Below are 12632 nucleotides of genomic sequence, written 5' to 3'. Positions count from 1 at the left end.
ACAAGGTAAAATGAAAGACAGCATACACTGGAGATGCTTATTGAAACACAGAAAATGGAAACATAATAGCACCAAATGAAACAATTCATTTTAGTTATAAACGTTAACCCTAAGGAGAGATATTCGCCTTACCCTGAATAACAGGTCAGTTAGAGATAGGTCAAGTATACATTTTTAGCAGTAATCATGGTAGGTCCTTACTTTAGCATGGAACTCACTCATTCACTGTTGTTCACTGAGCACCTGTCTAGGTGATGACACATAGTGATGGGGAAGACAGATGAGGTCCCTGCTCTCAAGATACCTACATCCCAATGGGGAAGTCCAGACAGCAAACAAGTGAAAAAATAAGTCAGATAATTTCAGACATTGAGAAATACCATAAAGAATGCCTTGCAATGGTGATTGAGTGGGGAGAGGGCACATAAGACAAATGATTTGAGCTTAGGCCCAAAAGAAAGGGAGTTAACCCCACAAATATCTACAGAAAGGCAATTACAGCAGAAGGGAAAGCAAGTGTGCAAGTCCCACATCAGAAACTTGACCTTAAACATAGTCTCTCCTCTGTTGCTCTTAAACAAAATGTGGATCAAATAATTTAGTAGCTACAGCAACTAAACAGAATTCTCTTTTCAATGAATTCTACTGCCACGTCTGTTTCTGTCTAATAAGACTATGTTCTTAAACAAATACTATCCATCAGGTGCTCCCAGGAATTCCTGTCCAGTACTGATGTTTTTTTAAAGAAAGATGCATTCCCTGTGGAACATTGTAAATAATCACACAATCTCATGGAAAGAATAAGGAAGAAGTTGAGGATGCACAGCTCTTCTGACTATAACCACCACCAAGTTCCCTACTCTCTTCTATCTTTCTCTGTTTTTATTTGTGGCACTTGCATATATTTGAGAGCAAAAAAGAAAGAAAGTAGCATTTCTTTCTAAATGTTTTAGTCATTAGTTGAGATAAAATAGACCCAATATATATATATATATATTTTTTTTTTGAAAAACCTCTGCAATGGAATCTCTTCTTTCACCTTGCCTGAAGGGCTCCTTTTTGATAAATTTGACACAACACATTCTGTTATATCCCTCTGAGTTGGAATTATCTATGTATCAGGGGAAGTATGCCTAATTTTAACCACCATCCAAATCAACTTCATAAAGTGTGTATCTCAGGTGATATTTGGAAAATCCCAGTCTTATTTCCAAATACTCTCCATTTCTTCTGAAGTCATTTCACCTTACATTCAGTGTCTCTGTTCTATCATCTGCCAGGTTAAGAAATTACTACTTGGTTCATGATTATCCCCACTTTTTTCTCTCTAGTGTAGGAAAGTGGACAGCCTTTCAGGGGTAAAATTAACTGAAGACCAGATACTTTTCAAAAAAAAAAAAGAGATTACTGACGGAGGCTGCTGAAGAGAAGATCTATTGATGTATGTCTCTACATGGATATACACAAGGGCTCTGGATATAGAATTTCCTCTGTGGGTTGGATTCATTTAGCAATGAAATTAGAATCTACTCACTAGGCATCAGCAAGAAGATTCAATAGAGTACATAGAAACTTGATGTATTTTGCCATACTAGTTGACAGAGGGAACTTATATTAAATGGGGCATCCAAAGCAAATTCATAAAGGTTGAAATTTGATTTGAGGCCGGGAGAATTAATCCCTAGGGAGCATGTGAGGTAGGCTGAGAGGTGAATGAGGAGGTCAGATAATTCATGGTTCTTGGATTTATCTCCAGAGAATATGAATATGACTCCAAGGTTCTGTAAGAATGAGGTCATCACTTTTAGCCCTGAAGATTGTGCCCTGCAGGAAGCACTTTTCCCATAGACAAAAATGAGAATGGTGCCTATTGAGTTGTACAGTGCCCTCTGTGTACAGTTGTACACCATGACCCTGTAGTAAATAACAATCTTTTCCTAGAGTTTCAATCCAATAGCGTTAAACTCAATAATCCCATAGTTACTTTACTATCTCTGAAGCAGAAATTTCACCTGCTCCAGAGTCTATCCATTGCTAGGTGAGGCACTTAATAAAATCTGCAGCCAGAGTACCAGAAAGTGAGGCTCTGTGCCCATAATTTAGAAACCAGCATCAGAATCAGTCGGGATTTAATCAACTCAACCTTCTCCATGTGATCATTCACAGTTAGGGGTATATAAAACCCATGAGAAAGATCCAAAAAGGAACCAAGAATTTTACATTCTGTGGTGTCACTGATTAGTTATGCAAAACAACCAAAAAATGGCTGGGAGGTAGAGGGGGTGCTTCTCATCATTTTCAGTGGAGTCTGCCACAGAATGGTGGTTATGTCAACAATTACTTCAGTGCTGCCTTTAAACTGCTAAATTCAAACTGTCTCTCTTAAACAGATCAGGTCTTGTATAACTCAGTCAGACTCACACTGTTTATTCATTCTTAGGGTAACCAGTTCATCCAGATTTGCCTAATATTTGCCTCATTTTATTTTATTTTTGGCCACCCTGTGACATGTGGCAGTTCCTGGGCCAGGGATTAAACCTATGCCACAGCAGTGACCCAAGCCACTGCAGTGACCTTGCCAGAGCCCCAACCTACTGCACCACAGGAGAATTCCAGAATTGCCTCAACTGAGCAATTAAAGTCCTGTGTCATGGAACCCTTTAGTCCTGGGCAAACTGGGACCAGTTGGTCACCTGGTACTACAAAACAAGGTTATAGAAACATGAGAAACAATCACGGCATAGTAATAAACAGCAAACTTTGAGCCTTCACTGCCATTTGATTCTCGGTCTATCCATAGATTTATTTTAATTTTAACATCACAAACATTAAGTCAGTCACAGGTTCTCTAACAAAAAGAGTAAAAACAATCAAGTATTGCATTTTAAAAAGATGTCCTTGAGCTCTAAGCGGTAAGGGTCATTGTTAAATACTTAATTCTGTACACATCTCATCAAATCCCTGTTTTTGAGTATTTGCTCAAAGTATTTGCCATTCTTGCAAATGAAGGATTTTTAAGGGCAACTTTTCAATGAGGTAACTTTGTAATCACTTTGTTAATATTTACATTGCAAAGGGGAGCTACAGAAAAATGGGAGAGATTTTTTTGTATAGAGAAAAATAAACACTCCAGTCTTGTCATGTCGCTGTCTGTTCAAGGGAAACTTGAGAATGGAACATTTTACAGTTTGGAATACTTGGGACTAATTGTGAGTTTATTTGGTTATTCCTAAATTCAGTCTAACAGACTTCTGGGTACAGTTTTTACTTTTTGCAATTTCAAAATGAAAGACACGTCTAGAAAGAGTGGAGTGGAGTATTTGTATAAAATTGGAAAAACTAAAAAAGAAAAAATAGATCCTGCTATTCATTAGTTTGTATGTGACTCTACAATGATTTGGGGAGGGTTCCACCAAACTTTAAAACTTTTTTGTTCTTTTGTGGGTTTTTTGGTGTATGTTGTTGTTGATTTAATTTTTTTCCTTTTCTTATTTTTGGTTAAAACTTGAAAAAAAAATAAGTCAGTGCCTAACTATACAACTTTTTAAAACAAATACTTGCAACCTTCCAATTTTTAAGGCATTGTTGCTTACGTTGGAAATGACGTTCAAATCTATAGTTGAGTGTTGCCATAATTTATTACGCCAAGTGGCCTCTCATTGAATCACCTGATCCCTGTCCAATCTGTGTTAGAGGAACAGTAAAAATCAGTACTTCCGTTGTTCTCATTCAGAGTGGGAGGGGAGGGGGTATTTTAAGCCTTGCTATTTGGTCAATGGTTATTTGATATATCACTTGCAATGAGTCTCATATTAATGTCGATTTCTCAACTAATAACTATTAATCACATGATAGATCCCTAAAGTTGGATGTTTTTGAGAATTGTTCTAATTTTGCTACCACCTGAGCAGTCTTCAAAAGTTAGGGGGATCTTGGTTACTATTGGTTTGGGGGGGGTTGATTTTGGTTTTTTTGTTTTGTTTTGTTTCATTTAAGTTTTCTTGTTCAATCTTTGCTCGAACCCAAGAACTTTAGCTGCTAGGTTAGAACTCCTGTCTGCTTTCCTGAGCCTTGTTGCTAGTCTTTATGTTATTCTGGTTTGTTCCTTCTTACCCTGCTAACTTCTAGCTGGACTGAAGGGTAAGTGTTCCCCTATAGCTAGCACAGCTCAGATAATCAGACTAGATTATCTGACACCTGCAATGTGCTTTTTCCCTCTCCTCTGAAATCTTCCTCATGTCTAGACTTTGTAGTAAAACTTCTCATGTTATTTTCCTGACCTTAGGTTTGAAATGTAAGCTTCCATACCGAAACTAGGATGCATGTGATGTGTGCATAATTGCCTCCTCTCCTTGGCTTTCATATTGGCATCAAATGATCCTCTGAGTAAAGCCAGCCATCAACATCTCCTAATTTTTTTTAATTCCAAGAATATTAACATCACAACAAAATGGGCAAATAATGCCTTTGTTTTGTGGAATTCACAGCTACCTGACTGCTTAATGCCTGAAAACAGATCATTTTGCACTCTGACAATGTGTTGTTGTTGTTTTGTCCTTTCCCATTCCAAAGGTTAGAATGGTCAGAGAACCAATGGTGTGGTAACCATGGATACCTTAACAATAGAAAGGTGGGGTAGGAAACCCAAAGATGTTAGCTGAGCAAGACTCCAAGAAATTACAGAACACAATTAATAAAGTAAATGCTTATTTGAACACGAAAGATTTCATTCTAGCTGGCTTGAGGGTGTGCTCAAAGGCCAAATAGAGGATTCATTTTGAAAAGAGAGCTCTAATACATAGAACTACCATGCACAAAAACAGGAAATGAAGGACGCAATTGAATTCATGGAGCTGATTCACAAAAGCTTCAGATTCAGTCTCACCATGTCCTGGAGGGTTTTGACCTCTGGTCTCAAATCTCTCTGCTGCTCTCCCAAGAACAATTACAACAATAACTTTTCTGACATCATTTGTATTTGCATTAATTTTTCTAAAAAACACCTGTAAGGGAAGAAAAGAAACTTTAAAACTCAGAAAAACTGTTCATTTATTAGTAAAAAAGAGTACACAGTTTCTTTATTCATAGAGGAAAAAGCTGTCCACCAAAAATGTGTTGCGAGAAGGCTCGACATAAGAGGGAGGTAGAAAAATTGGTCAAGAGAGCAGGCAAATATGTACTTGAGTATTCTGAATGCTAACTTAGACGTCGTAGGTCACATCATTCCTCCTGACCATTAAATAATAGTCCTTTCTTCTTTTTGTTTCTTTCTTTATTTTGCTTTATTTACCTCTTTCTTTTTTTTTTCTTTTATTTGGCATAAACGTACCCCTGGCTAGCAGACAGATTTTTTTTCACCCCTTCAAGCAGATAATTAATTTAACTTTCCTTTCCTTTCCATGTCTGATGAGGCATTTTTAAAAGCTTACTAGAGAATGTGAACTTAGTGGGAATTTAGGATTTTGCTCTACTTCTTTTAAAGGATGAAAGAAAGAGTGGATGAATAGATGACTGAATGAATTTCATTTTAGTGAATTTACCTGTATTTGCACAGCAACGCATTGCTCTCATAGTAGATTTCCAAATAGTCATTTGCCTTAATTCCTTTCTATAGTTTTGACTCATGAGATTTTTGCTATATCTTCTTATATTGTCAACTTGCAGTTGCTACATTGCAGGAATGCAACATCAGAGAATTAATTCAGTATTAATTTGCATGACCCAAAACCACACTGTTAATCACTTTCCTTCTCACTGTAAAGTAAATGACTTTTTAAAAGGATAGACTCCTATAATCAGGTCCAAATTTTTCAAAGTACCTTGATAGGATCTCAGTAGACAACTACTTCAGACACATTTAACATACTATTCACTAATCATCTGAGTATTTTCATGACCTACAGTGATTTACAGTAAGATGCAGTATTAGTCAACTGTAGAAAATTTATTTTTGATTATGTGGCAGAAACAAAAACATCATCAGGTACTGTGTAAATTAATTGAAAATGTAATAACTACGGCAGGGAAAATTACAAAGCATTTATTTATTTGTTTTGAGATCATTGACAAAAATCTTTGATAAGATTTCCACTCAAGCATTTGTCTTAGGAAGAATTATAAAAATGAACATTGAAATAAACATCACATGTTTATCCCCTTGGGTATATTGCCAGAGATTTCTGCAAAATGCATTGTGGCCCTTGATAGCTTCTGAAGAAGCCATCCTCTCCTGGCCATGCAAGTTAGCTTGATTTAGTCAAAGGGACCATGAAAGAATTAAGTTGTTCCTCAAGGGCAGCAGGCAGGGGAGGACCAGTCTTTTGCTTGATGTGCAGAGCTCAGGCAGGGCACAACATCCCCTTGTTACTTGATCATGCCAAGAAAAACTCTTCTAGAAAAATCCGTAAACAGCCAGCTGCCATCAATCATTGTCATTTCTTTATTTCATGTCTTCTGATGAGGTTGACTACTGTCATTGTTCGTTATTGTCCAAACCATACATTCACTCTTGTACTGTCAAGCAGATATGACAAGCACACATTTTCCATATAAGAAAGATACAAAGTCACCTTTTAATTCGCAGTTTGAGTTCACAATGACTTTATAGTTGCATTCGCTAGTCTTTTGCCTCTAGCATCCATCAGGAGTAAAAACAGCCGTAACTGTGCTCTACATTTCAGTGATAAAACAGCTACCTCCAGCTTACTATAAAAGGGATTCACTAGAGAAAGGAGCCTCTCTCAGCCAGTTTATTAACAAGACAATTACAGCTATTTTCAACAGCAGAATTTTTCCCCTTACCTATAAAAATTTCCAAAATGTGATATTACAAAATAAAGAGATTTGACCTTTTGTCTTCATTCCCTGCGCTGTTGGAATAATAGGAAAATCTCAATAAAATGAAAATATGAAAGCTATATTATTCACACACCGCCCCCCCCCGCCAAGAAAATCCCATTTGGTAGACCTTATTACAGACTTATCTTTAAAAAATTTTATATGGGAAACAGGATTACAAAAATATGCTTGCTTTTAAGACAAGTGATCAAGAAAAAATATGTTATATGCTTTCCCATTGTGAGGGGGGGAAAGGAAAGGAATATCAAACCTGAAATGAACCCAAGCATCGCGATCAGTTAAAGAAAAATATAAATGGTAGGATGGTCAATTAAACACATCACTTGAGAAGTTCCCGTCGTGGCGCAGTGATTAACGAATCCGACTAGGAAACATGAGGTTGCGGGTTTGAGCCTTGCTCAGTGGGTTAAGCATCTGGAATTGCCGTGAGCTGTGGTGTAGGTCGCAGACGTGGCTCGAATCTGATGTTTCTGTGGCTCTGGCGTAGGCCGGCGGCTACAGCTCTGATTGAACCCCTAGCCTGGGAGCCTCCATATGCCGCGGGAAGCGGCCCTAGAAAAGGAAAAAAAGACCAAAAAAAAAAAAAAAATCATTTGAAATTTAAGTAGATTACATGAGAGAATGAAATCCACATAATCACATTTTAGGAACCATTATTTGCCCAGCATTCCTTAAATGCCAAACTAAAAGTGTTTCAAATGTGGAGTAAAGATTTTAATTCATTTCTACTTGAAAGCATGCCTGCCTTTCATAAATCTGAGTGTCTATCAGCCTGCTTCTGTGTCAGAGGTATCATTGATAGTGCTCTCAGTTTCTAAATGTAGTTTAGGTACCACTATCAACTTTATTGACCTAAATTGAGCCTGAAGTCACTCTCCTATGTCTGTGCTATAGGACTTCAAAATCTTTATGTAATTAAAACCCCAAGTGAAATAAGTAGCATTGTTTGGAAGAGATGTTTGAATTATGCCCTAGCACCAGAACTTCTAAAATTACGTAGCCCATTTTGAATACATTTGAAGCCCTTGCAGGCCATGTAGGACTTAGCAGTTTTTCAGCCAGGTCTGAAAAAGGTAAAGTCAATTCTTAAAATGCAGTCAATCTTTGTTTTTTTTAATTAAAAAAAAAAGAATATACATATTAACAAAAAAGAATACTGGTATGCATCTCCTAAAACAAGAGATACTCTAAACATCATTAGAGTTTTAAACTTCTGCTGTATCCTCTTCATTTTATTTTACTCAGTATTCAAATTCGTTTTCACTTCCTTGACACATGCTAAATATTGGCAAAGAAATTGATCCCAAGGTGTCCTGAATCCAGGAATTAATGTTCTCATCTTTTTGCTCTGAGCTGTTTTCCCCTTGCTAATGTCAACATTGGAGTTTTCTCTTTCTCTAATCAACCAATTCCAATTGTTTGTACAGAGCAAAATGGAATTTCAGGGAGCATTTTTTTTTTTTAATGTTCAGCACTGTAGAACAGACTGGGACAGTGCAAGGATGACTATATGGTGTTGCTTGAGAAGCAGCCACAAGTTCTTTGAAACAGAATTTGGAACAGCTGGACCACTGCAGTGTTTTATTTTAAAATAGACAACATATGTAATGCATATGGTCCTAGACATGTATGGAGACACAGGCAGACAATCTGAATGGTATCCAAAGACACCTGCACCTAGAATTCTGTTTCCTTTTATAAGATTTTCCCCCCTAAGAGCACATGTTCCCACTTTTGGATTTGCAAGATGCCATCTGAATCCCCATGTGTGTGACTCCTTAATAAAGTCAATGGGAAGTTTCCTGGGATGGAGGTGTCAGAATAAGTCAGTTAATAAACACCTCCTAAGGACCTGGCTTCTCTGGGAGCTGGCAGAGGAAATAACAGAGCAGAAAGTCACCCTCAAGGAACATATTATCTACAAAGGGGTTTAATGGTGTGGGTGGGTGGGTGAGTGTGTATTCTGACCACAGAGAAATTGGAACCTCACCCAGCAAAAACCCAGAGCCAGAGAGTAGGAATTGGTTATACAGGGGCAGAACAGAAGGGAAGGACTCCCAGCTCCCTAGAAACAATACGGTTTAAGAGCAACCTATAACATTAGCTGTCAATGTGGATACAGCCTTGGCTCACTAAAAACGTTAAACAAACTGGCTTCGGGAGCAGGAAGAAGCCTGCTTGTTCATTCACGGCGAAGGTTTTTCGAGCACTTAGTGTGTGCTGGGCCTCCCAGATTATCCTCATCAGATGCTCTCCACAGCCCCCTCTGAAGGAGACCCAAACACCATTCTCAACTTACAAAAGAAGAAAATGAGCCTCAGAAACACCCATCACCTTCCCTCACATCTTGCACCCTGTGACAGCAGTGCTGGTCTGGAATCCAATCTTTGCCACCCTTTCAGCCCACCCATTTACCCACTGCTATCCTGGCCCAAGTCAACAGCTCCCATTAAATGTAGTGTATCTACATTCCTTAAAATCAAGAAATAGAAAATCGTTGTTGAGAGGGTGAATTCATTTATTTCGATGAAATAAATTCATTATTTTAACACATATGTTTTGAGTGCCTGCTGTGTACCAGGTACTGTTCTAGATGCTGAGAATATAGCAGAGAACAAAAATATCAAAATCCCTGCTTGGATGGAGCTTCAAAATCACATCCCTTCCCCTGACACCTTAAAATAGCATTCCTGTCCCTACCGCTCCTCTTTTTTTTTTTTTTTTTTTTCCTGAATATAATAAGCTCAATGAAACTCTCAGAAATTTCATGGGAGCCAGCTACCCTGTTAAGCACTGTTGAGTTGTTGGAACCATTAGATAATGAGCCTAATTCTGAGTAAATGATGATTTTGTGTAAGCAAAATCCAGGGGCTGCTCGTTTCACTTGCTGGAAATTCCCACTGCATTAAGCTCCATCCCACGCACAGGGAAGGTGTGAAGGGATCTTAAAGATGATTAAATGACAGAGACAGCAGAAAGGGAACTGAAAGTTCAGCTCATTTTACACGCAAGGAAACTGAGGCTCAGACAGATCAACAGCTCAGCGGGTATCCCCAGCTCACTCTGGCATCCAGGCCATCTAAGTCAGTCCCAGGCTCATTCTACCTCTGAACTGACAGAGAGGAAAAGAGGAAAAAGGGAAATGGAATTTTTATGTTGAAAGGGCTACTTTTCTAAAAAGGAAGGCAGGCGGATTTTAAGCATATTTTAAAGCCTGCTTTAAAATGTAAGTGAAGATGGGATTGTTCTTTAAATGAACTCTAAGTCAAGAATTAGTGTAGTGAAGCTGTATTGTGATGATGGATTGTGGTGAGGAGGGGTCTGTATCCTGGTCTCCACGGAGGAGCCAAGCTCTCTTTTCAGATCCATTTCCTGAGTGGGCAACCAGGCAAAATAGTTCATCACAAAGTTTTCAAGAGGTTCGACAAATAACAAGTTAAGTCACTTAAAACTTGGGCCATGTTTTCACAGCTACAAAAGAGGCCCCTCCCTTCTAGCTAAATGACCCTTTGCACCATCACAGTGGAGGAGCAATAAAATAGCAGAGCCAAACTGGTGAAGGAAAGGGCCCGACCAGTTTGTCAGCTTGCAGCATCTTCTGAGAAATCTCAGAGCAGGGAGCTAGTGCTAGCTAAAATGTCTCTTCTCTCTGTTAGAATTGGGAAGCCCCGAGTGAGGGAGGCTCTTTATGAGGCTGAAACAAGATGAGCAGTTGGTATACCCCACTTTTAGTTTCACCTGGGACTGACAGAATGGAGGTGGGAGGGCAGGATCTCTCCTAAAGAATGGAGGGGTACCACCTGGATTAGAGGGGGTGCCATCAGGCAGGGGGGACCTAAATTTAGAGCAGGTTGAAGACACTTGCTTTGGGCCAGAGGAGACAAACACATAACACACACAGCCTAGAAGCAGCTAGATTTTTCCCCAGTACCAGCTTCCTGGCCACCTCTCTTTCTGGCCATCCTGAGTCAAAGGAGAAAAGTAGCTTTGAGACCAAATTACCAGACAAAAGAATCCTCCTAGGTATAGCACCTAACCTCAAACTGAAAGTACTTTCCTGAAGACAAGTCCGAAGCAATTAACCCAGCAGAGTCTTTCAGATTCTCTAATATAATTCCTGTTCATGTGCTGTCCCTTCCAAAACCTTGCTTTTTTTCCTCCTCATGGAGCAATTTGGCTACTAAAACTCATATTCTTCAACTTGCCTTCTGGAAACTGTTGCTTCTGTGTGTCTTGGGCATAAACAACACATCCTATTCAAACACTGACCACTTGGGGCTTCTATGAAAGATGACTGGAGATTTAAAAACCTAACAAGAAGAGGGCATCCATCTGACCTGTCACACATTTAGGTTGGAATGATATGCAAAATTAATAATGTGAGGAGAAGTCATTATCTTAACATCACACTGCTACGATAACCCCCATTTCCAGCATACCCCAAGCACGGAGGGAAAAAAAAATGGCTGGGACGAAGGCCAGGTATGAAAATATTATTCAAACACCCTCTCAAGTCAGAAATCCATTTTCCCCGTATCTTGACAGCATCGCTGTCTCTGGCAGGTGCCCGTATTCCAGTAGAATATTGTAAGCAAAGGGGATGCAGAAACTCTTGCTGGATTTCATATAAGATTCTTTTTCTCCGCAATCTGCATTTCAGGAGAGTGAGTAAATATGAAATGGAGTGAGCCGATGCTTTTAATGTCTAGGACCTTCGTTCCTCCCTCTTTGGGATGTACTTGGCCTCACTCAAGTCGAATTCTCTAAGTTATTTTGCTGATGGAATATAGACTATTTTAGTTACACATATGAGATTAATTAGTTAGCCCTTAGGAGGTTTTGCCTACAGCCTTCACCCTGTAAGGAAAAGTGTGAATACATTGAGACTATTAATTCACAATAAATGGCAGATCATAGCCCTTGCTGAGTAAATTTGTCTTTCATAAGCTTTGCTAACTAAGTAAGCACACTCTAAGGCAATGTCCTTGGCTGTCACAAACTAAATTCCCATTTAACTTATCCTCCAGACTTCAGTGAAAATCTTTTGTTATTATTTTGTTTTAATTTTGGAGGGCGGGGACCCAAACCTTTTGTGCAACCAAATTGGCAATGGGGATTTGGAAGGGGAAGATACGAATATTGTCACTCTGCTGAAAATCAGCATAACCCTTTTTTTCCAGATAATCCCAATAATTGTAGAGAAATTGCTCTAGACATAACCACTGGAATGGCAGAATCTATTAAAAACCTAAGCGCTAACTAGGCTTTTATAAGCAAAGATCCGATCTGCTTTCAGTGTTTGGTGAAACACAGGCGAAGTTATAGTCATGTGCTTAGTTTTTACAGAACAACATAAATGCACTGGAGTTGTGATCATTTGATAAACATGTTGATGCCAATATATTTTTGCCTAAATGCAATAAACTCACCAGTAAGTGATGCAAGTTGACAATGGGAGGTAAAAAGAATATCTTGGGAATGTTGGTGGGAGGCAACGAGGAAACAGCTAGCATTCGTAATGCCTAGTGAATTCCTGTGTATTTGAAATGTCAAAGAAAATGTGATGTGTTTCTCTAAATTGTGTCTCTCTCTACATGTATAAATGAACAGACGCAGATAGAGCTCAAAAACATGGCATGGATGAATTTATCTCTTCCAACCCCTGTAACTTTGACCACGCTTCCCTCTTTGAGATGGTGCAACGTCTTACTTTGGATCACAGACTTAATGATTCCTATTCTTGCCTGGCAAGTATATTCTTTGGTCTACAGCAA

At 38.8% G+C, this 12632-nt stretch overlaps 1 protein-coding gene across 41 annotated transcripts in view; it reads left to right on the top strand.

Annotated features, from left to right (window-relative positions):
- The window catches only part of CADPS (calcium dependent secretion activator), a 503292-nt gene that overhangs the window by 345742 nt on the left and 144918 nt on the right, over positions 1 to 12632 (top strand). For 27 of the 41 annotated variants that reach the window (XM_021069125.1, XM_021069167.1, XM_021069140.1 and 24 more), the window contains exons 12-13: positions 4129 to 4140; positions 12469 to 12605. In XM_021069125.1, the coding sequence (XP_020924784.1) occupies positions 4129 to 4140; positions 12469 to 12605 (149 nt within the window). The remainder of the gene's footprint in view (positions 1 to 4128; positions 4141 to 12468; positions 12606 to 12632) is intronic. The other 14 variants (XM_021069161.1, XM_021069166.1, XM_021069160.1 and 11 more) reach the window with 1 other exon arrangement.

The sequence above is a fragment of the Sus scrofa genome, chromosome 13 (assembly GCF_000003025.6).
Source record: "Sus scrofa isolate TJ Tabasco breed Duroc chromosome 13, Sscrofa11.1, whole genome shotgun sequence".
Lineage (NCBI taxonomy): Eukaryota > Metazoa > Chordata > Mammalia > Artiodactyla > Suidae > Sus > Sus scrofa.
The sequence above is the reverse complement of the archived record's forward strand: the minus strand, read 5'-3'. Positions and strand labels throughout refer to the sequence as shown.